Source organism: Carcharodon carcharias, chromosome 2 (assembly GCF_017639515.1).
Source record: "Carcharodon carcharias isolate sCarCar2 chromosome 2, sCarCar2.pri, whole genome shotgun sequence".
Classification (NCBI taxonomy): domain Eukaryota; kingdom Metazoa; phylum Chordata; class Chondrichthyes; order Lamniformes; family Lamnidae; genus Carcharodon; species Carcharodon carcharias.
In genome coordinates this window covers 141,123,427-141,147,419 of record NC_054468.1, presented here as the reverse complement: position 1 = coordinate 141,147,419, position 23,993 = coordinate 141,123,427, and the positions used below count along the sequence as shown (strand labels likewise).

General features: G+C 42.7%; 1 protein-coding gene across 1 annotated transcript in view; it reads right to left on the bottom strand.

Annotated features, from left to right (window-relative positions):
* Positions 1-21,858, bottom strand: part of plg (plasminogen) — a 144,929-nt gene extending 123,071 nt beyond the window's left edge. The window contains exons 1-4 of the mRNA XM_041206806.1: positions 21,677-21,858; positions 19,487-19,876; positions 1,471-1,490; positions 923-1,058 (exon numbers count right to left, since the gene is read on the bottom strand). Coding sequence (XP_041062740.1) covers positions 923-1,058; positions 1,471-1,490; positions 19,487-19,876; positions 21,677-21,858 — 728 coding nt within the window. The remainder of the gene's footprint in view (positions 1-922; positions 1,059-1,470; positions 1,491-19,486; positions 19,877-21,676) is intronic.
* Between the last annotated feature and the right edge of the window lie 2,135 nt (positions 21,859-23,993).

The following is a 23,993-nucleotide window of genomic DNA, read 5'->3' as shown; positions in this document are numbered from 1 at the left end:
TAGTTCAGAATTAAATTTAATAAACCAGCTATAAATAGTTTTCCACAAGATATGTTCAAAGACTAGAAATGACTCCACTTGATATTCACAATCATTTAGCAACTATTTGACAGTACATTTCCACTATTTTAAAGTAAACTTCTTCAATCATATGGACTGAAAACATTAACTGTTATCTTTCCACAGATGCTGTTAGACCTGTTGAGTTTTTCCAGCATTTTCTGTTTTTGTTTCAGATTTCCAACCTCTGCAGTATTTTGCTCTTATCATTGAACAAAGTGCCTGAGTAACAATTACCCACCTATTCCAATGACCAATCTAAATTTCATGTGTTGTAGAACTTTTAAGTCTGAGCTATCATTAGTCAAAAACTGCAAATGTGGGAAATGCCCAGGCGACTATTCTGCATTGTCTTAGTTCTGGCAAGGGATCTACAATCTAATCATGAACCTGTTTTCTCCCTTGAAGAAATTATTGTTTTTGTGTTGTGTCTTTCATGACATCAGGCATACAAAAGTGCTTTCTAGCCAATGATGTATTTTTTTAGTGTAGGCACAGTTGCACACACTAGCTCCTGCAAACAGCAATAAATGGCCAGATAATTCATTTTAGTGGTGTTTTTCGAGGGAATTTGCCAGGACACTTTGGAAGAACTCTCTTGCCCCTCTTCAAAATTAGTGGCAAGGAATCCTTTATCCACCTGAGAGGGATGATGGGGCCTTAGTTTAATATCTCATCAGAAAGACAACATGTCTGACAGTATAGCACTCCCTAAGTACTGCACTGGAGTTTCTGCCTAGATTTTGTGCTTAGCTCTGGAGTGAACCCAGAACAATCTGAGTCACAGCTAACATCGTTGCTCATATTCTGCTGTGTATTTCCAGCATTTTCTATTTTTTATTCAATAAAGCGAAAAATTTACCTGCAAAGAAATTGGGTTTCTAAGTTACATTTTGCTGCACATTTTTCAACACTAACTCCTGGGTATCTTGATTCGCGTGCAGAATAAATCCAGGCTCCTCCTGTTTTTACATAATCATCCAGTATATCGCTTCTTACTGTACAAAAAATAGACATTATGTTAGTATGCTTTGTTTATAACAATGTGCTTGACACAAAACCATCAAACCAGTTATTAGTTTCACTTACCGAAACATGGCAAAATCAGAAAAAGGAGCCCTGGGTAAGCAAGCATTTTAGTCCTGATTTGAATCACTTTAGAAGCCCCTGCTATGCTAATGGGTCTTATTTACTGATTGAGGACTTTGCATCGCCAAACAAAGAAGCCTGGGCAGAAAGTGCAACTTTGCATTCGGAGATAGTAAATCATTCTCCAAAGGCACACGCTTGCTAACATTACCCAAGGGATTCAGTAAACTTTCAGTTTTTCAGCATTTTTAAAAGAAAATGTCAATGTTTTAGCATGATTGTCTAAGAATTTTCATTTAACTTTTATTAATCCAACAATACCTGCAGCTTTTTCAAACTTTCTAGGAGCAAATACAGACATCTGATCACAATTTATAAGGTCAAACAGAGGTTGGAGTGGACCCAAAGTGCCACCTTCCTTTCACAAAGGAAAGCCATGAAATTGGACTCTATATGCCACTGGTGCTGGTGCTACAAACATTCTAAACACCTAAAATGGCGTCAGTGTGTTCTTAGCCACTTTCAACATGGCCCACATGACATCCCATCCTGTGAAGTGCACTGGTGCAGGGAGTGCCGTCCATGCATCAGAACCATCAGAAGAGGTACTGGCTATTCTCATTACCCTAACTTGGTCAGCACATGTTCACTGAATACCAGTTTTAATCACTAGCAGCTGAAACATGTGTTCAGCAGCATTAGGAATCCAGCAATAGCATTATTTATAATACCAGCCACCAACTTGTAGGTGAAGTGACTTATGCTTGCTTAGGCAATGATAATGGGAGTGCTGAGGATTGTGTTTGGAGGTCTTTTGGTGAGCTGCTGCATATATTCAGGATGGTTTGGTTGTTCGACTCTGCTCAAGATATGGGGGCTGTAATTGCAGTGCCTTTGGATCTACAGAATACCCAGTAAATGGAGCGAAGGCTTCAGACAGGGAAAACTCTGCAAAGTGGGAGGGGGAGTAGGACACTCCACTGGAGGCCCTACCCAGCAAGGGTTTCTCAAGAGCCTTTCTCCTACCTCCCCTCACACAGGAACAATACCTGAGGCGACTCAGGTTTCTCAAGAAAGTGGTTACAGATCTGTGCTACCTCCTTGAGCCTGATCTGTAGCCATGCACCAGTGTAAGGACAGTACTGCCTGTGGCCCTAAAGGTAAGAGTGACATTGAACTTTTATGCTTCCGGATCTTTCCTGGCGGGAGCAGGTGACATTACCAACATATCACAGTAAGCCATATCACAATGCATCCTGGAGCTGGCAGAGGCCATCGATAGACACAAATACATTGCTTACTGCCTTAGCAGGCTGGGTCAAGTGGGGTGAGAGCACACAAGGCTCTGCCAGGATAGTGAGATGCCTGATGATACAGGGCATGAGGCTCTTTGGGTTCCCCATGTCAATTGGGAGACGTATAGAAACTGTGAGGGCTACCATTCTATCAATGTGCAGTTGTGTGACCATGCATAGTACATCAGTATGAATGCAAGGTTTTATAAGATGACAATGTTTTGAACTGTCTCTTAATTCAAGGTAAAATGGAGCATGTGACCTTCTATTAGCTCTGCACAGTGACAACCTGATATGACCTAGTTGCCATGGAACCAAGGGGTAGGTCAAGGCCTATAAAAATTCAAGTGCCGGATTTAATACCTGAACACAAAGGGAAAAGCAGCTGTTCTTGCTTTGTGCAGATTTACAGATTCTCAGCCAGTCCGGCTCAGACACCCAGGAAATGGAATGAGAGATGTTGCTGGGTGAAGACGTGGAGAAGCCAAGGCTGTGAGAGCAGAATGCTGGTGATAATGGATTCCCCATTTGAAGGGATGGACCTTGAAGAGATTTAAAGCCCAAGAATCACCAGACAGTGCCTTGCTACTGGAAGTCAATTCAGGTATGCTCACGAGGTTTGAGTGAAGGGACTTTTAAAAGAACTCTGGAAGACTTGTCCTGATGTAACACCAGGAGAAGGGAATGCAGATGGCGCCAAACACTGGGGCCTGGGGCTGAGTGGGGTGGGGGTGCCTAGGTTCCATATTCTAAACAGAGTTTCTCGTCAGCCAGGTTGAGCAGCCAGAGCCACAGACTGGCTTAAACAAAATTGGAACCAGAAGGTTCCAATCTTTTAAAATCTGGTCTAACAGTGTCTATTTCACCAAGTTGCTGTACTGCTGCTTCCAACCCTCGGGCAGCTTCGTGGGTCTGATTTTTTTTGAATAGCCCGCCAGAAAACTGAAGCTGCTCGAAGGTCAACAGCAGAGCAGCAACTGTCAAGAGAATGTTCTTGCTTGAAAAATTGTAAGCAAAATCCTTGCAATTTTAGAACCAATTGGATGCTGTGTGTGTGTGTGAGTGATTTTGTTGGTGGGGGGCAAGAGGCTGGAAGGGGGATTGATTGGGGGGAGGTTATAGGAGAGGTTATGGGGAGGTTAGGGGGCAGGCTGGAAGGGAGATTTGAGTGCGGATTGGGGGGAGGTTAGGGAGGAGTTTGGAGGGGAGATTCGAGTGTGGTTTGGGGAAGGTTTGAATGTGGGTTTTGGGAAGGTTAAGGTTGGGTTGGAGGGGATGTTGGGGTGGGGGTGGTTGGAGGAGAGGTTAGGGGTGAGTTTAATTGTTTTCTAAATGTAGTGATTTCTTTGTAGCCACTTGCACTGATTGCTTTGTGAGTAAATATGCTTAGAGAATCAGCATTGGGACTCCAATTTCACCATTGGTACATCTCTCTGCCTACTGTATGCAGGTGTAATGAAAGAAAGACAAAACCTACATTTATATAGCATCTTTCACAAAGTCCCAAATCGCTTTATACCCAATTAAGTACTCATGAATTGTAGTCACTGGTATAATATAGGCAATGTTAACAAATGACGGAGCAGGTTCGAGGGGACAAATGGCCTACCCCTGCTCCTAATAATCTCCTTTATATGTCATTCTGGGTTGGATGAGATGAACTGGGTTAGATGGCTTTTGTCATCCATAATTATCTTGTGAATCGAAGGTGGATTCATGGCTGGAGTTCTGTTTTATTTTGTTGCTAATGAAAGTTTACTGTGAGGGGGCTTTATGGGGTGAGATTGCCAGGACAGGAGTGTGTAAAATGCTCACAGTGAATCAAAACCTGTTTTGCATGACACATTATTCTAGAGTCTTCTCCATTGAATTCAATCTTGTCCTTTTGTCTACTCACTTATCATCCCACTCTATCTTGGTGCTTCTGAGCTTTTGAAGTATTGAAATACCTTGATAACTTTGTGTTGCATATTAGATATTGAAAATATATTGCAGTGAGAAGCAGTAGCGTCTTCAGACTTGATGATCAAGTAAACATAGTTACAGTTGTGAACCACTCAGTCTTTTTCCTCTGGCCTTTTTAAAATTATGTTGCACAGAGACACCTGAGAGCTTCAACGCTTCTCACTGATAGTGAAGACCTATGTTGCTCAATCATTCCACCTTGTTGCTCAGGAGTCATTTGATTTTCTACCCTGTGATATTACTGATAAAATAAGATCCAATAACACCCTTTCCATCAAATAATTATATAGAATAATATCATGCACCCAGACAAAAGAAAGTTTTCTTCGACAGCATGGAAACAATCTTGTGCAGTTTTATCTGGGTTGCAAGTATTGAATCTTTCCTCCAAATATGAATTAACTGTCACCATGTCCATATGGTGCAATGTGCAGAACATGTTAACGACGGCTGAGGCAGTCACCAAAATCAGTGTTATCGTCTACACAGTGTTATAAATAACTAATAGGCTATATTCCTGTCAAATTAACAATATTGCATGATGCTGTTAAAGTAAAATTTGTTCTTTCTGGTTTGTGCGATAGTCACGGTGGGATCACCTGTAGAATGCACACAAATTAACACTACATTGTATCATTGCTGGCCTTTAATATTAATGACCTATGCTGCATATATAACTGATTTGTAACCAGATGCCAGCAATGGAATTCATCATTTTACTTGGATCTTTCTGATTGTTTGGTGAATCCTGAAAGGGAAAAAAGCTATCATGCATGATTGAGGGGAAGGGTTAAAGTGGTGGGGGACTGCGGGGACAGGAATAAGGAACCCATAAACTGGAGAAACATCAGAGCCCATGATTTCTCTCCTTGGCTCTGCTATAACAGGGAGATGATAATATTGCCATCTTGAGGGCAAAGCCATTGCCACCAGGAATCTGGAGGCGGGAAGAGGAGGCAGGGCTGGCTGCTCTGCCTGCCTGCTCAGGTTTCACTTTTCATGAAACTATTTCCCCTTACAACCATAGATCCACCATTACATCCATCTGAGATACCCCATCACGTCATCTCAAAATAAGAGTCACTCACATAACATTTTTATTCACATCTTTATCCAACACTTCCAATTGTAGGAACAGAAATGAACAATTCACCCTGGCACATTCCCTTCATGTCTGTCTTGCAGGTGCCTTTGTCTGACCTACACATGTAGCATGGCTGGCGGAAGGCAGCTGACTTTCACTGGGGAGCTTGCAGAGGGCTAGGCATAGTGACAGCAGTCCAAGCTGGCTGAAAGACAACAGCATGGCACTGGCTGAGTAGCAGTGGGGGAGAATGAATGCTGTCATTCTCAGAGAGAACAGCAGGTTCAAGCTCCTTTGTATCATTCTCACAACCATGGGGGTAGTATCTAACCAATCCTAGTAATCTGTTGAAGGACAGATTGCAAGAGAGCTTGCAAGCCCCTTTGAACATTGAGATCTGTAGTGTGAGCCTGCACAGAGTCACTGGGTGGTTTCTGCCTGTGCTGCAGTGGAAACTCAGACACTGGCCAGCAGATACTACATCACAGGTGGGTTGCAAGTGCTGTCATGGAGTTAGCCACCACTTCCAAGCTGAAAAGGATGGACTCCAAGCTGTGTGTGATGTCCTGTACCATATTGATGCCTACTTTCAATTTTTTTTTTAAAGCAACTTTGGGGGAATCAGCCATTTAGCCCATATCAAGCACACACTGACCTCCACTGACTCTATACCTTTCAGTGCAAATTTAAAGTCCTTGTCCTCATTTACAATGTGCTTAACTGTCTTGTTCCACCCACTCAAGCCCTATGTATCAGCATACACTTTGACTCAGGCCTCTGTTAAGACTCGTGCCCACCCCACCCAAACCCTTTGTTCCACTTTTAGAGCCAATACCCTTCAGTAAAATTGACATTAACTCTGGACTTGCTATCTCTCTTTCCACCTTCAGAAAGCTTCCTCACAATCTACCTCCAGGAACATGCCTCAGTTTTACCCCAATTGCTCTGCAAATCACATTGAGAACTTGGCTAGACCTCTAGATTACTAATCCAGTGACATTTTGCCATCTTCCCCCCATTTATGTTTGGTTGAATCTTCCCTTACAAAAAATGGTAGATGTTGTTTTTTTGAATTAGACAAATTAAATCATCTGCTGGAGGTGAAATCTTTGTAGTTTGTTATGACAATAAATGTTACTACCCATTTTCAGAGACTGCACATCAATACAATTGTTCTGATGCACTTCAGCTGTTGTGAAATGTTAACCTTTAGACTAAGCTGTTAGACAGTTTACTGTAATTCCCTATCAAAAAAGGTAATTGTTAATTAATTAACTGTCTTCTGTCAATATGCATTACAAATATATCTCCAGGGACTGATCGTGAAACTACATATGCTTTTTGTGCTTCAATTTAATCAAGCGAGGACTGAATTCATTAAATTCAGAAATTATTTAGAGGTGTGCAACTGCATATTTATGTGTCACATATGTGAATACATAGAAACAGGAGTGAGCAATTCAGCCTTTGGACCTGTTCTGTCATTCAATTAAATCATAGCTGATCCTTATTTTAACCACCTTTTCCTCCATATCCCCTGACACCCTAATCTTTTGATCTGTCTTGAAAGCTCCAGGCGACCCAACATTCACAGCCTTTTTAGCTGAGAGAATGCTAGATTGCCACCACAGACTGCAAAAGTTCTCCCAGATTTCCCTCCCAAATGGCCTAGCAATAATTTTAAGATTATGCCTCCTTTTTTTCTGATCACCCACCTCAGGAAATAGTTTCTGAGTATCAAACCTATTGAATACATTCAACATTTTAAGCACCTCAATTAGATCACCCCTGAACCTACTGTTTTCTTCTTCAGGTATCATTCTTTGCAATGCTGGCAATCAAGGCTCTCCAGCTTTCACGGTCTTTGATAATGGACAACGTCCTGGTGTTGTTCTCAAATCTTGTACTTGCTTTGCTTCTTAAGCTGTCAGTGTATTTCCTACTTTGTCTCCCTCTTGCTCTGCTGCCCTCAATTTTATCAGTCAGTACCAGATCTCCTACTTCCTCTCTGCTAAGTATGTGCCTAAGCACTAGTTACCTCTTGGTGATTATTTGTAAAAGCTTTTCTCGTTTGTCTGCCTTTCTTAAAACTTCCTCATTAGTTGTGTGTGCCATCCAATTAATTCTCATCATACATCTCCGAAACCACACTTCTTAAGACTTAATTTGTCTTCCATTGTCTTGATAATATTTCAACTTTGCCTTCATATAGTAACATTGACCAGATGTAGCATTTTAGTAATCTCATTCTGCCTTCCATAAAGATGTTCTTATTTTGAATCCACTATATTTGAGCAAATACAAGCCAATTGTAAGCCAACCTGTCCTCATTCTCAAACTTTAACTCTAAGGTCCAGTATCATTCTGATGAATTTGCACTGTATCCCCTCCAAGACCAATATATCATTCCTGTCATGCGCTGCTCTAACTGAAAGCAATACTCCAGATGCAGCTGGACTCAGGCTCCATTTGACCAAGATCCTCACCAGTAGGTATTCCCATGGCACATGTTCCCACTCACAGCACATATAAAAGGTGCAGATATCTGTTGAAAGTTGTCTCAATCTAATTACAGAAGCTACATGTATGCCATGAGCAAGTTACAACATTTGGATGTTCTCCCAGAGTTAATTGTTACACAGAACACGACATCGACCAGGACTAGACAAAGGCACACCTAGCCCAGTCAGCCCTGCAAACTGGTACCTGGGGACAGGTGCCAAATTGGGGTAGCCAAACAACAACCTGACAGTTACACTCAGGATAATTTCTTTCAGCCAATGTGCTGGACTTCTCCATCTTTGGCTATGTCCTGCCCCACTGGAAAGACAGACCCAACAGTGGTGACAGCCAAGTGGTATACAATCGGGAAGGAGTGGCTCTAGGAGTCCTCAAGGTTGACTCCAGACCCCATGAAGTCTCAGGGAATTAGGCCAAATATGTGCATTGAAACTTCCTGTTCATTAGAATCAACTGCCCTCCCTCGTCTGGTGGATCAGTACTCCATGTTGAACGCCACTTAGAAGAAGCACTGAGAGTAACTGACAGTACTCTTGGTGGGGACTTCAATGTCCATCACCAAGAATGGCTTGGCAAGACAACTACTGCCTGAGCCCTGAGGGACATATCTGCCAGATTAGGACAGTGAAAATATTGTGAGAGAAGCAACAGAAGGGAAAAATCTATTTGACCTTGCCCTCACCAATCTAACTTCCGCAGATGCATTAATTCAAGAGTATATTGGTAGGAATGACAACTGCACAGTCATTGTGGATATGAAGTTCTGCCTTTGCACTTAGGAAACCCTCCATTGTGTTGTATGGGGCTCCCACCGTGCTAAATGGAATAGATTCAGAACAAATCTAGAAGCTCAAGACTGGGTATTTATGAGGTGCTATAGGCCATTAGCAGAATTGTATTCAACACAATCTGTAACTTCATGGCCTAGCATATCCCTCATTCTACCATTTCCATCAAGCAGGGGATCAACCCTAATTCAAAGAAGAGTGCAGGACAGTATGCCAAGAGCAGCACCAGGCCTACCTAAAAAAATAAAGGTGTCAACCTGGTGAAGCAACAACACAACAGCAGGAGCAGCACTCTATAGACAGAGCCAAACAAACTTACAACTAATGGATTAGGTCAAAGCTCAGTTCTGCTACATTCAGGTGTGACTGTAGATGGGGAATTAAATATGTAATGGGAGAAGGTGGGTCCATAAACAGCGCCTTCCACAAAGACAGAGCCCAGCATGTACAAAGGAGAAGACTGACATGTTTACAGCCATCTTCAGCCAGAAGCGCAGAGTGGATGATCCATCTCGGCCACATCCTGGAGGTCCCCAGCATCACAAAAGCCAGTCTTCAGCCATTTCGACTCAACACATTTTCCTTTATTCTTTCATGGGGTGTGAGAATTGCTGGCAAGGCCAGCATTTGTTTCCCATTCCTAACTACCCTGGAGAAGGTGGCAGCAAGCCTCCTTGAACCATTGATGTCCATCTGTCATCATGCTGTGAAGGGAGTTCCATGTTTTCGACACAGCAATAGCAACATAGCCCCAAGTCAAGATGATGTGCGTCTTGGTGGGGAACTTGCAGTTGGTGGTGCTGTTTCAAGGCATTTGTTGCCCTTGTCCTTCTAGGTGGTAAAGATTGTAGGTTTGGAAGATGCTGCCTAAAGAGACTTGAGTTGCTGCAATGCAACTCGTATAACGGTACACATTGCTGCCACTGTGCATCAATGGCAGAAGGACGGAATACTTAAGGTGGTGGACCCGTTGCCAAACAAGCAGGCTGCTTTGTCTTGGATGGTTTGAGCCTAGGGTACAGTTGAAGCCACACTCAAACAGGCAAGTGGAGAGTATTCTATTACATCCCTGACAGGCTTTGGGAGTCAGGTGATGAGTTATTCTCCACAGAATTCCCAGCCTTTGACCTGCTCGCGTAGCCACGGTATTTATATGGCTGGTCCAGTTAAATATCTGGTCAATGGCAACCCCCAGGTTATTGATAGTGAAGGAATTCAGCAATAGTAATGCTGCTGTATGTCATGGGGATAGGGTTCAATTATCTCGGAGATGGTCATTGTCTGGCACTTGTGTGGCACTGTTACTTACCACTTATCAGCCCAAACCTGAAAATTATCCAGGTCTTGCTGCATATGGGCACAGGCTGCATCAGCATCTGAAGAGTTGCAAATGGTGCTGAGCACTGTCACCAAACATCCCCACTTCTGACCTTATGGAGGGAAGGTCATTGGTGAAGCAGCTGAAAATGATTCTTTTACTGAGGAGCTCCTACAGCGGTATCCTGGGACTGAGATGATTGGCCTCCAACAACCTTCCTTTGTCCTAGGTATGATTTCAGAGGAGAATTCTCCTCCAATTCCCATTGACTTCAATTTTGTTAGAACTCCTTGATGCCACACTCAGGTAAATGTTGCCTTGATGTCAAGGACAATCACTTTCACCTCAGGAGTTCAGTTCTTTTGTTCTTGTTTGGACTAAGGCTGTAATTAGGTCAGTAGCTGTGACACTGACATAACCCAAACAAAGCATTAGTGAACAGGTTATTGCTGTGCAAGTGCCACTTGATTTCACTGTCGATGACACCTTCCATCACTTTGCTGATGAGAGTAGGCTTCTTGGGAGGTAATTGGCCAGATTGGATTTGTCCTGCTTTGTGGAAAAGACATTGGACAATTTTCCACATTATCAGGTAAATCCCAGTGTTGTAATTGAACTGGAGCAGCTTGTTTAAGAGCATGGCTAGTAGTGGAGCAGAAGTCTTCAATATTATTGCCTGAATGTTATCAGGACCCATAGCCTTTGCTGTGTTCAATACTTTCAGCTGTTTCTTGATATCACGTTGAGTGAATTGAATTGGTTGAAGACTGGCATCAGTGATGCTGGGTACCTCATGAGGAGGCAGAGATGGATCATCCATTTGGCACTTCTGGCTGAAGATGGTTGCAAATGCTTCTACCATTTGCATTAAGAAAATCCTGAACACACTGATACTGCAAAGATTATGGGCCTCGACAATAGCCCAACTCTAGTACTGAAGACTTCTGCTCCACAACCAGCTGTACCTTTGCTAATTAACTATTTCAGTACAGCTACAACAAAGCAGAAAATTGCCCAGATATGACCTGTCAACAAAAAGCAGGATAAATCCAATCACTGTCTTGTCAGTCTACCTTCAGCAAAGTGATGGAAGGTGTTGACAATGCTATCAAGTGTACACCTCACCAATGTTCAGTTTGGGTTCTGCCAGAGCCATTTGGCCCCTGATTTAATTACAACTTTGCTATAAACAGGGACAAAGGAGCTGAATTCTAGAAGGGAGATGAGTGACTTCCCTTATCAAGGCAGCATTTGGCCAAGTGAGGCATCGAGGAACTGCTGTAAAACTGTAGTCAATGGGAACCAGGGGAAAGATCTCCATTGTCTGACCAGAGAATGTTTGTGGTTGTTAGAGCATAATTATTTCAGTCCCAGCATATAGCTGCAGGAGTTCTTCAGGGCAACGCCCTAGGGCTAAACATCAGCTATTTTATCAATGCTCTTCCCTACATCATAAGGTTAGAAGTGGGGATGTTTGCTAATGATTGCATAATGTTCAGTTCAATTTACAACTCAAACATGCAATTCATGTCCACACACAAGGAGACCTGGACAATATTCAGGTTTGGGCTTGGAAGTGGGCAGTAAGTGTACCACTACACCAATGCCATTTCTACCAAGAGAACCTAAGCACCTCCCCTTGACATTCAATAGCATTACCATCATTGAATCCTCACATCAACATCCTGGGCAGTCACCATTGACTGGAAACGTAACTGGGCCTACATCATAAATACTGTGGCTACAAGAGCAGGTCAAAGGCTGGGAATTCCACAGGGAGTAATTCCCCTCCTGACTCCTTAACACCTGTCCACCATCCACAAGACAGAATTGTGATTGAATATTCTCCATTTGCCTCAATGAGTGCAACTCCAACAACACTCAAAGCTTTACACCAAAGACAAAGCAGACCACTTGAGTGGTACCCCATCCACTAACATTCACTCCCTCCACCACTGGGGTTAATTCCAATAATTGTTTGTTAAGAAAGAATGAATCTGAAGCTAGCCTGTACCTTAAACCAGATTTATTTCCAAGACAGCAATGTCACATTTCTCCTTAGATTTTCCTCTCTCCACTGTTTGTTTTCAATCTGCAATATAAATTTGCAATCTTTTTTTGCTCACTTTGTGGAGTGCATGTTATCCCAAAGGGTTCAATTATCAATTGGACATTTCCTTCATTTTCCCTTTCAGTATTTCTTATAAATGTTTTAGATAAGAATGCCATATTAACTACCTCTACTAATGAAAGTCTCTGCAGCCAGGGTGCTTTTTACTAGTCATCTTATTTTCTTGGCTTCCCACACCAAGGAACAACAGCTCCCATCATCACCCACAAAAATTATAATAAAATCCACTGCACTTGAAAACCCATCCATAAGGCTTGAGAGGCATTACTGAACACACCAATTTGATATTCTTAGGATCACCCAAAGATGGAAACTCAAGTACACATTTCTCCATCTTTAACTTTTTCAATGTTTTGCTCACCCATAAGCTAGCTTGGGCCTTCAGATGTTTCTTTATGGTATTCAGTTCAAGAACATCCTGCCTCATCTGAGTGCCCAGCCAGATTTTACAGCTGCTTCGGTCTCATCCTTGAAAGCATCAGCATTTCTTGTGAAGGCCTAGCCTGACTCCCTACAACAGGGCTAACACTTTCTAAATACAACTGCTAATGCAAAGTAACAGGCCTACTGTTTCATGTCTAATCCATGTACTCCAAGGTCCCATTAACCTGACTCCCAACAATTAAGTCTGTCCTAATAATGTCAATAACTGTTTTGAAACTCACTAGTGCCACCCCACAGGAAGTCACCAACATGCATCAAGATACCTGTTAATTTCCCACCTCAGTACCAGTAAAACTTGGCAGGATCTGCCTTCAGTTGGAGACAACTAGACAACAATCAAGCCAAAAAGTACCACACTCTGGAAGCACTGTTTAACCCATATGCACACATTCAAAAGTTTCTCTTCCACCTCTAGCACCTTTTTAGGAGGTTTGAAAAACACTTCCCTCTGGAGGTGATCCCTCTGCAAAAGTGCAGCTTTTACATCTATCAACTTAACATTCCCACAAAAGCATCATAAGGGCCAAAAAATTTCCCAAATTACTTTCCCTGCTATGGGAGAGTCCACTCTGATTTCTTATCATTAAGCATTCTTCAAATCCCTGGGCCACTAACCTAGCCTTGGCCTTATAAGTGCCATCTTGTAGGACCATTTCCATGTAGGCTCACCTATGTGATAACACTGGCTGACCCCTATTTAGGACATCCAAATACACACCAGGCTCTTTCCAACTGTCAAACTCCCCCCATTTAGCTTACCATATAGCTACATCCCCTAACTTGTCAGCCATTACAAAAACCTCTCAGTCATGGGTATTACATTCCAATAACTGCTTGATAACCAAGTCTTTGCTTCTCCAACCAGAATTTTATTCTGATATCATAAAACTCCACAGCTTGCCTCACCTGTTTCCCCTTTATATACACAACCAGTGAAGTACTTAGCTTGCTAACTTACAATTACCCACTTAAAGACCCCTTGACAGTTAACTGTTTCCTTCCCTAACAGAGGGGACTGCTGTTTCTGCTACTTTGTCATCATGATTCAGCATTCTCTACTCTACTTTGCCGTCTACATATGTACATATGAACATACAAATTAGGAGCAGGAGTAGGTCACTCAGCCCTAAAGCCTGCTCTGCCATTCAATAAGATCATGGCTGACCTGAATGTAACCTCAACTCCACATTCCTGCCTCTCTCCAATAACCTTAATCAAGAATCTATCTAGCTCTGCCTTAAAAATATTCAAAGACTCTGCTTCCACTGCCTTTTGTGGAAGAGAGTTCCAAAGACTCAACACTCTGAGAGAAAAAAATTTCTTCTCATCTGTTTTAAATGAGTGACCCCTTATTTTTAAACAGTGACCCCCCATATTTCTAGATTCTCCCACAAGAGGAAACATCCTCTTCATATCTGTCCTGTCAAGGCCCTTCAGAATCTTAAAGGTTTCAATTAAGTCACATCTTACTCTTCTAAACTCCAGTGGATACAAGCCTAATCTGTCCAACCTTTCCTCATAAGACAACCTGCCCATTCCTGGTATTAGTCTAATAAACCTCCTCTGAACTACTTTTAATGCATTTACATCTTTCTTTAAATAAGGAGACTAGAACGGTACACAATACTCCAGATGTGGGCTCACCAATGCCCTATACAACTGAAGCATAACCTCCTTACTTTTGTAATCAATTCCCCTCACAATAAATGATAACATTCTATTAGCTTTCCTAATTACCTGCTGTACCTGCATACTAAACTTTTGTGATTCATGCACTAAAGCACCCAGATCCCTCTGAATTTTAGAGCTCTGCAATCTCTCACCATTTAGATAATAAGCTTCTTTTTTATTCTTCCTGCCAAAATGAACAATTTCACATTTTCTCACATTATACTCCTTTTGCCAGATCTTTGCCCACTCACTTAGCCTACCTATGCCACTTTGTAGCCTCCTTATGTCCTTTTCACAATTTACTTTCCTGCCTATCTGTGTCGTCAGCAAATTTAGCAACCATTCCTTCAGTCCCTTCATACAACTCATTTATATAAATTGTAAAAAGTTGAGCCCCCAGCACTGATCCCTGTGGCACACTCCTCGTCATATCCTGCCAACCAGAAAAAGCCCCATTTATGCCAGCTCTCTGCTTCCTGTTAGCTAGCAAATCTTCTATCCATACCAATATGTTACTCCTACACCATGAGCTGTTATTTTCTGCATTACCTTTGATGTGGCACTTTATCAAATGCCTTCTGGAAATCTAAGTACAGTACAACCACCAGTTACCCTTTATCCACAGCAAATGTGACTCCTTCAAAGAACTCCACTACATTAGTTAAACATAATTTCCCTTTTACAAAACCATGTTGACTCTGCCTGATTGCCCTGAATTTTTCTAAGTGCCCTGCTATATCATCTTTAATAATAGCTTCTAACATTTTCCCACGACAGATGTTAAGCTAACTGACCTATAGTTTCCTGCTTTCTGTCTCCCTCCCTTTTTGAATAAAGGAGTTATATTTGCTATTTTCCAGTCTAATGGAACCTTCCCCAAATCTAGGGAATTTTGGAAAATTAAAACCAATGCATCAACTATGTCACTAGCCACCACTTACAAGACCTTAGGGTGAAATCCATCCAGATCTGGGGATTTGTCAGCCCTCAGCCCCAACAATTTGCTCAACACCACTTCCCTGGTGATTGTAATTTTCCCGAGTCCTCCATCCCTTCCATTTGCTGATATACACCTACTTCCGGGATGTTACTTGTGTCCTCTATAGTGAAGACTGAAGCAAAATACCTGTTTAATTTAAAAAAAGATAAAAACAAAAAACCGCAGATGCTGGAAATCCAAAACAAAAACAGAATTACCTGGAAAAACTCAGCAGGTCTGGCAGCATCGGCTAGTTCTGTCGAAGGGTCATGAGGACTCGAAACGTCAACTCTTTTCTTCTCCGCCGATGCTGCCAGACCTGCTGAGTTTTTCCAGGTAATTCTGTTTGTGACCTGTTGAATTTGTTTGCCATCTCCCTACTTTCCATGATCAGTTCCCCAGATGCACTCATTATAGGACCAATGCTCATTTTGTTAGCTCTTTTCTTATTTAAATATCTGTAGAAACTCTTATTATCTGTCTTTATATTACTAGCTAGCTTTCTCTCATACTCTCATTTTTTCCTCCTTATTAATCTTTCTGTCATTCTTTGCTGTTCTTTATATTCTTTCCAATCTTCTGACCTACCACCTGTCTTTGCATAATTATATGCTTTTCTTTAAGCATGATATGGTCTTTAACTTTTTTAGTTAACCACAGATGGTGGGCAATTCGCTTGGATTTTTTCTTTCTCATTGGAATGTATATACTATGTGTATTCTGAAAGATTCCTTTAAATGTCTGTGACTGAACTTCTATTGACATATCCCTTAACCTCATTTGCCAGTTCACTTTAGCTAGCTCTGCTTTCATGCCCTCATAATTGCCCTTATTTAAGTTTAAAGTATTAGCCTTGGACGCACTCAAAATGAATGTAAAATTCCATTATATTATGATTGCTGCTACCTAGGTGTGCCTTTACTAAGAAATTATCAATTAATCTTATCTCATTGCTCAATACCAGGTCTAGAAAAGCCTACTCTCTGGTTGGCTCCAGAACATGCTGTTCTAAGAAACTATCTTGAAAACATTCTATGAATACCTCATCTGCACTACCTTTGCCCATCTGACTTTTCCAGTCTATATATGGATTAAAACCCCCATGATTATTGCTGTACTTTTCTGGCAAGCTCCCATTATCTCTTCTTTTATACTCTGTCCTACTGTGTAGTTCCAATTAGAAGGCCTCCCACAAGTGATTCCTTGCTTTTATCCTTCCTCAACTCAACCCATATCGCTTCTACATCTTGGTTTCCTGAACTTAGGTCATCCCTCTCTAATGTGTTAATACCACCATTAATTAACAGAGCCACCCCTCCACCTTTTCCTAACTTCCTGCCCTTCATAAATGTCACAGACCCTTCAATATACAGGTCCCAATCTATGTCATCATGTAGTTATGTAGTCTCTGTAATGGCTATCAGATCCTACTTATTTGTTTCTATTTGCACTATCAGTTGATCTGTTTTGTTTCGAATGCTACATGCATTTAGATACAGAGCCTTTACTTTTGTCCTTTTATTATTTTTGTAAGTGTCTAGTCTTATCTGCTGATTTATTCTTAGAATTGTATCCTCTGTCCCTTCCTGTCACAGTCTATTTATCATTCCTCATGTTAATACCTGTCTCTCTTGCCTTGTCTCTACTCTTTGGTTTACCACATCTTCCCAAATTTGATCCCTTGCTCCCACTATTCAGTTTAAAACCCTCTCTATTTCCCTTGTTAGATGGCTCACAAGGACACCAGTCCCAGTATGGTTCAGGTGTAGACTGTCCCATTGGTACAGACCCCATTTTCCCCAGCACTGCTGCCAGTGCCCCATGAACCGGAACCCACTTCTCCCACACCAATCTTTGAGTACGCATTCATTTCTCTAATCTCATTTGTCCTGTGCCAATTTGCATGTGGCTCAGGTAGTAATCCATAAATTATTACCTAGAGGTTCTGCTTCTTAATTTGGTGTCTAACTTGTTATACTGATTATGCAGAGCCTCCTTCCTCATACTGCTTATTTCGTTAGTACCTACACGGACTGTGGCCACTGGATCAAGTTGTGATCCCTGCTTGCTTGTTTAAGTCTTTCTGGGCTCCTGCTGTTAGATCCGCTGCTTACCCCATCAGAGGCCCTATTCTTTGTTTCCTCACCCGGGATTCACCACCCCACCCATTACTGTAACTTGGGCTACGGTTCCTTATTTTCCATTCTTGTACTCTGTTTTCCCAGTCCATGGCCTTCACTTTTTGTCTATCATACTGGACATTCAGCCAGTGCTTATATTTTCCAGGAGATTTCCCTGTCCTTCCCACTATTGGTGCATCCTTCTGAACGATACGATCCACTTTGGGCAGCTGAACTCAAGACTAAATAATCCCTTCCTGTTTATTAGGGATGATGTGGGTATGGAAATTCGGCAAAAGGACTGTGATATAATTAAAGAAATTAGCATAGAAAGGGAGGAGCTTCTAAGTGGTCTGGCAGGCTTAAAGGTAGATAAATCTCCATGCCTGGATGATATGTATCCCAGGCTGTTGAGTGAGGCAAGGGGGGAGATAGCAGGGGCAATAATTGTCAATACCTCTCTGGCCACAGGAGAGGTGCCAGAGGACTGCAGGACAACCAGTGTGATACCGTTTTCAAGAAGGGAGGAAAGGATAAACCAGGGAACTACAGGCAAGTCAGTCTGACCTCAGTGGTGGGGAAATTATTGGAAGCAATTCTGAGGGACAGAATTAATCTACACTTGGAGAGGCAGGGATTAATCAAAGACAGTCAGCATGGTTTTGAAAAGGGGAGGTCATGTCTGACCAATTTGATTGAGTTTTTCAAAGAGGTAGATGTGTAGATGAGGGCAATGCATTTGATGTAGTCTACTTGGACTTCAGCAAGACTTTTGATAAGGTCCCGCATGGGAGACTGATAACAATGTTAACAGCCCATGGGATCCAAGGCAGTTTGGCAAATTGGATCCAGAATTGGTTGTGCAGCAGGAAGCAGAGGGTGATGGTTGAGGGGTGTTTTTGTGACTGGATGCCTGTGTCCAGTGGGGTTCCACAGGGATCGGTCTTGGGTCCCTTGCTGTTTGTGGTATATATAAATGATTTAGACTTGCATGTAGGAGGGTTGATCAGTAAGTTCGCAGTTGACACGAAAATTGGTGGGGTGGTAAATAGTGAGGAGGATAGCTTTAGATTACAGGAGGATATAGATGGGCTGGTCAGATGGGCTGATCAGTGGCAAATGGAATTTAATCTGGACAAATGTGAGGTGATGCACTTGGGCAGGAGAAACATGGCACGGGAATACATGATGAATAGTAGGACCCTGGGAAGTGCCAAAGATCAGAGGGACCTTGGGGGTGCATGTCCACCGGTCCCTTAAGGTAATGGGACAGGTAGATAATGTGGTTAATAAGGCATATGGGATACTTGCCTTTGTTAGCCGAGGCACAGAATATAAGAGCAGGGAGGTTATGCTGGAACTGTATAAAACACTGGTTGGGTCACAGCTAGAGTACTGCATGCAGTTCTGGAATCCACATTATAGGAAGGATGTGATTGCACTAGAGAGAGTGCAGAGGAGATTTACCAGGATGTTGCCTGGGCTGGAGAGATTTAGTTATGAGGAGAGATTGGATAGACTGAGGTTATTTTCCCTGGAGCAGAGGAGATTGAGGGGGGACATGATTGAGGTGTATAAAATTATGAGGGGCATAGATAGGGTAGACAGGAAGGAACTTTTCCCCTTGGTGGAGGGATCAATAACCAGGGGGCATATATTTAAGGTAAGGGGCAGAAGGTTTAGAGGGGATGTGAGGAAGAATGTTTTCACCAAAAGGGTGGTGGGTATCTGGAACTCACTGCGTGAAAGAGTGGTAAAGGCAGATACCCTCATAACGTTTAAGGAGTATTTGGATGTGCACTTGTGATGCCATGGGATACAAGGCTATTGGCCTAGTGATGGAAAATGGGATTAGAATAGTTACGTACTTGTTTGACCAGTGCAGGCTCAATGGGCTGAAGGGCCTTTTTCTGTGCTGTAGACCTCTATGACCCAAACCAATTTTCTATTGATATCTAACTCCTGATCTATTATACCATGCCCCTCTGGCTCTGCCCCACAAAATATCTGAGTATACAATACGATGCACATGGTGCTTTTTCATCTTCTATCACATTGTCAGATTTTCCAAATCCATAATTCATTCCAATGATCCTGAAGGATGGGCTTTTATTGTTTGATTTCTGTGTTGAATAATCAGGCCCTATAACTGTGTTTGTGCCTTTCCATTCCCTTTGCCCCTCTCTCTTATAATAAGCCAGACCATCTGAGCTAAATTCTACTTTAGATGGTCTTGTATGGTGTCGCATTGCTCTCCTAATTCTTTCAGAGATCTCCGCCTTGATGAAAGCTTTCCTGCCTGCATGGAAGGCATTTAAGTGGGAGGATAAAAACCGAGCTAATGATAGTTCCTTCAAGAGCAGGGGCGGGTTTCCGATAGCAAGGAAGGCAACTTCAGATTCGTCCCGTACACTAGTTGGTATGAGTTATAAACTCAACCATTATTTGCATGCACTGCCCGTGCCAACACCTTTTGCAATTTGCAATCCGGTTGATCAGCCAGTATCTTATGCAACATGAAGCTGAAAGCAAAATACTGCGAGTGTTGGAAATCGGTTCTGAAGAAGAGTCATACAGGCTCGAAATATTAACTCTGTTTCTCTATCCACAGATGCTGCTGGACCTGTTGAGTTTTTCCAGCGTTTTTTATTTTTATATCTTATGCAACATGTTGTCTATTACTGCATGGTTCCTCTTGCACAAACCAATACTAAATGGGCTCATAACTGCAGTATACATTACTATGATATTCAAATTTTCCCACATGTCCCGAAATTCCTCACTTGCAAATTCCCCTCTATTATCCATCAGGAATTCCGTTGGTGTCCCTAATCCGGTACCCACCCATTTCTCCAAGAATTATCAACAATGGTCCATTTGCCCTTACCATGTATTGCCATGGATAGGCTAAATCTGATCACCATATCTACAAAATGTAGCAAAATAAGAAAAAAAACTCCAATCCTTGTCCCATACTTTTAAGTCCATTGCCACTACATCATTACTTCTCTGGCTAGTGGCACACTCACAGGATGTGGAGGTGTCCTTTGATATTTAACACAAACAACACATTGATCTGTGACTTGCTCAATAATGTTGTTGTATTCTCTATCATCCACACCAGCATCCTGCAGTAGAGCTTTCAGTTTTTGTGGCACAAGATGTGCAAATTGTCTATGCATCTTCCAAATAACCTTCTTGTCCACTAAACTTTTATTCCCAGGAGTTAACATACTGCTTGAACTCTTTGATAAGAAATATCTGGCTTCCTTTACAGCAGACAGCAATGGCCTGACTGTGCAAAATGTAGATCCACAGTTTTCCTGAACACACTTGCTCTGTCATTCTCCATGTCTAGCTTCACATGTGCTGTTTTCATCAAAGATCTTCTTAATAGAGGTATCGGACGAGAGACCACATCAATACTGATGAAGAGACTGTTCCCAGTTATCTTGCAAGGGAGCATTACTCTTTTGGAAGTTGTTAGCATGTTATCATCCCCAAACCTGAAGCAAGTAGGGTTTCCATACTCCTTCACCTTCTGCTAATCTGCCTTATCGAGACATTCCAGTTAGCGGTTAAGCCAATCCACGCCACACATTGTAGAAGTGCAACCGCTATCTAAAACTATGGCATTGAATAAATAAGCCATCAAAACACTCGTCACTGGATTCAAACTCCCAGTGACCAACACAATTCCTTCATGGCAGTCGCCATCATCATTTTCAACCATGGAATTACCTGTTTCATGCATTCTTTCAAAAACATAATGTTTTCAGTATGGGCAACTCGTTACATAATGATACTTAGAATCACACTGATATACCATTCTCCATGCATTTTTGGGTTCAAGCACCTACGGTCATTGTTTCAGACCTGCTTTTTGTCTTGACTTTCATTTTGGCTAAAAGACTGACCATCTTCAGACTGCTTATCAGTAATCTGTCTTTGCAGTGGAATCTACGTTTAATATTTTGTCAATCCCAAACTTCGGCCACTATGGAATCCTACATCCTTTGCTTCACCACAGAATTGCTTGTATATGATAGGAAAGGAGCTGGAAATGACTGTTTTCCCAAACAATTTTTTAGGGCAGCAGCCATTTGGTCTAAGAGTGAGTCTTTCCCATGGAATTGAATACCCACCAATACCAAAAGTCTATCGACATGAGAAATGCATGCACAAATGAGTAACTTAAATGCCAACACAGACTCTGGGATTTCAAGGTTAAACTTTTTCAGTCTCTTATACCACTTATCAAAGTCCATAATATATTCCTCCATGGGCTGATCAACTGTTTTCTTACATCTTTCAAAGGTTGACCATGCTTCATATGCTTCCAACAAATCATCCGTTTTGTAAAACTTATCCAAAAACTGTAACAAAAGATCCATTCTCTTCGGTGTCCAATTCATCCATGTCCAATTCTAAAATTACCTTACTCCTAATCTTACTTTTTGCTGGTAATGACAAAGCCAAAGCCATACCTTGCTTTTTTTCGGGGCAATGAAGTAACCCTTGTCCACATCTCAACCTCATTTTTCCATTGCTGATATGGTTCTGCCTCCAAAACTATTGGTGGCTAGTCAAAGCCTGAGGTTTTTCAACGTCCTTTCGCAGTTCTGTTACTGAGTTTGTCAGCAGGAGTATGTTTCTTCATTTCTCAGAGGCAAGAGACAAAAACTTTTTATTTAGCAACCAATCACCAAAGCTTAGGGCAGAATCATCCAAGGTTTGCACTAAGTGTGGTAGTGAGTGGGAAAAAGGATGTTTTACCCGCAATGGTGGCTTTTCACACCGTATACTCCCTTTCCTGGTGCATCCCATCTCTTTAATAATGCATTCCTGGGAAACATGCTGAGTCAGCCTCTGATTCCACCCCCCCCCCTTCCCCCGTCATCTTAGGCCGTCAGTAGTCCAGGTACCATATTCAAAGGGCGCCCTTGCACAGAGCTAGCACTCTCTAAGACATTAGAAGCTGCTGGAAAGTCATGACTGCTAAAGAGAGGAAACAAGGTGCCTCAAAATTTAGTGACATCTTGCTTGTGCGTCTACTGGATGCAGTGGAGGCCTGCTGTGATGTCCTCTACCCCCGATCTGGGCAAAGACCAGCAAGCAAGGTGGCCAATCTTGCTTGGGAGGTGGTGGCAGTGGTGGTCAGCGCCAAAGTCCTGCAAAAGAGGACAGCCACTCAGTGCTGAAAGGGGATGAATGATCTCCTCTGTTCTTGCAGGGTAAGTCACTCTTCTCATCAGTCTCAACTCACACACTCACAAACGCATCACACATCCACAGGGCCCTCACTCGCTGCCAGTTTAAAGGACATCACCACTCACTCTCTCACACACACACCTTCATCTGCCCTGAGGATCATGTCCTCATCCTATCCATGCTACCACTCACCACCCACACATGCCAGACATCCTTATCATCTGGTCTGGCAGGTGTCCTACTTACACTCTCTCTATCTCTATACAAGCTGGCACACAACAAAAGGGAGAGGTCGCAGGCTGGTACAGGAATGTCTGACTTCAAGGTCCAAACAGCCTTTGAAAATAGAGTCATCCAGCTGGCTGGTGATGATCGGGATCATTCCTGCGCTGACGATGAGGTTGATAGTGCTCAACCAAGTGAGGAACCAGCAGCGCAACATCCATCAGACAACCATGCTATGAGTCAGTTCCTCTGTTCTGCAGTTCTTTGCCATGCACTAATTATCTCTCCTTGCTTTTGCAGGCACTTCAGGGAAGCAGACAAGGGGGTCCATGGCCCAGGTCCTCGACTCAAGTCCCAAAGACACCTCAGAAGAAGAATCTGCTGAAGACCCATCACAGCACTCATCCACACCCTCCACCAGTGTAGAGACACACACCTTGGTGGGACCTAGCTCTAGAGTAGCCTTGGGGACACCATCTGTGATTACATCACGCTGTTTGATCCACAGCAAGAACTTCCCAGGTTTCTGGCCCTTGGAGGACTGCTGGAGGCCAGAAACCTGCTGAGTCTGAGTCAGATGACGAGCCTCTGGACTCAGTCATACCTCAATTGCTGGAGCTGCAAAGGCAAGCTTGGGAAAATCAGGAAGGGATGTCTACTACACTCCTCAGATTGTAAGGCACGATGGAGGAGCCCTTCTGCCTTCAGTCTGAGGTGATAGTGCTAGCGTGCCAACACACCGAGGTCAACACTGCTAGGACGGTGGCCGCTATGGAGACCATGGTCCAGGACATCGACCTTGCACTACTATGTGGGCTGAACTCCATCACTGACACCATAGTTGGCCTCTAACAATGTCAAAGCGAGAGGGGTCTTCGCCAACACTAGTTCTTGTTCATCTGCAGGAATGACAAATGCATTCTGTAGACCCTGGGTCTAGCGAAGCACTGACCAGCGACGGCTCGCTGTGGCTCTTCAGCGGTGTGTGCAGGAGCCCCAGCCGCTCCTTCTTCCTAAGGGTGCTGGTCCTCCCTCTACTCAGCCAGGGACCTCTGTTGCTCTTTTCCCCTTCATCTCTGCTCCCTGTAAGTCA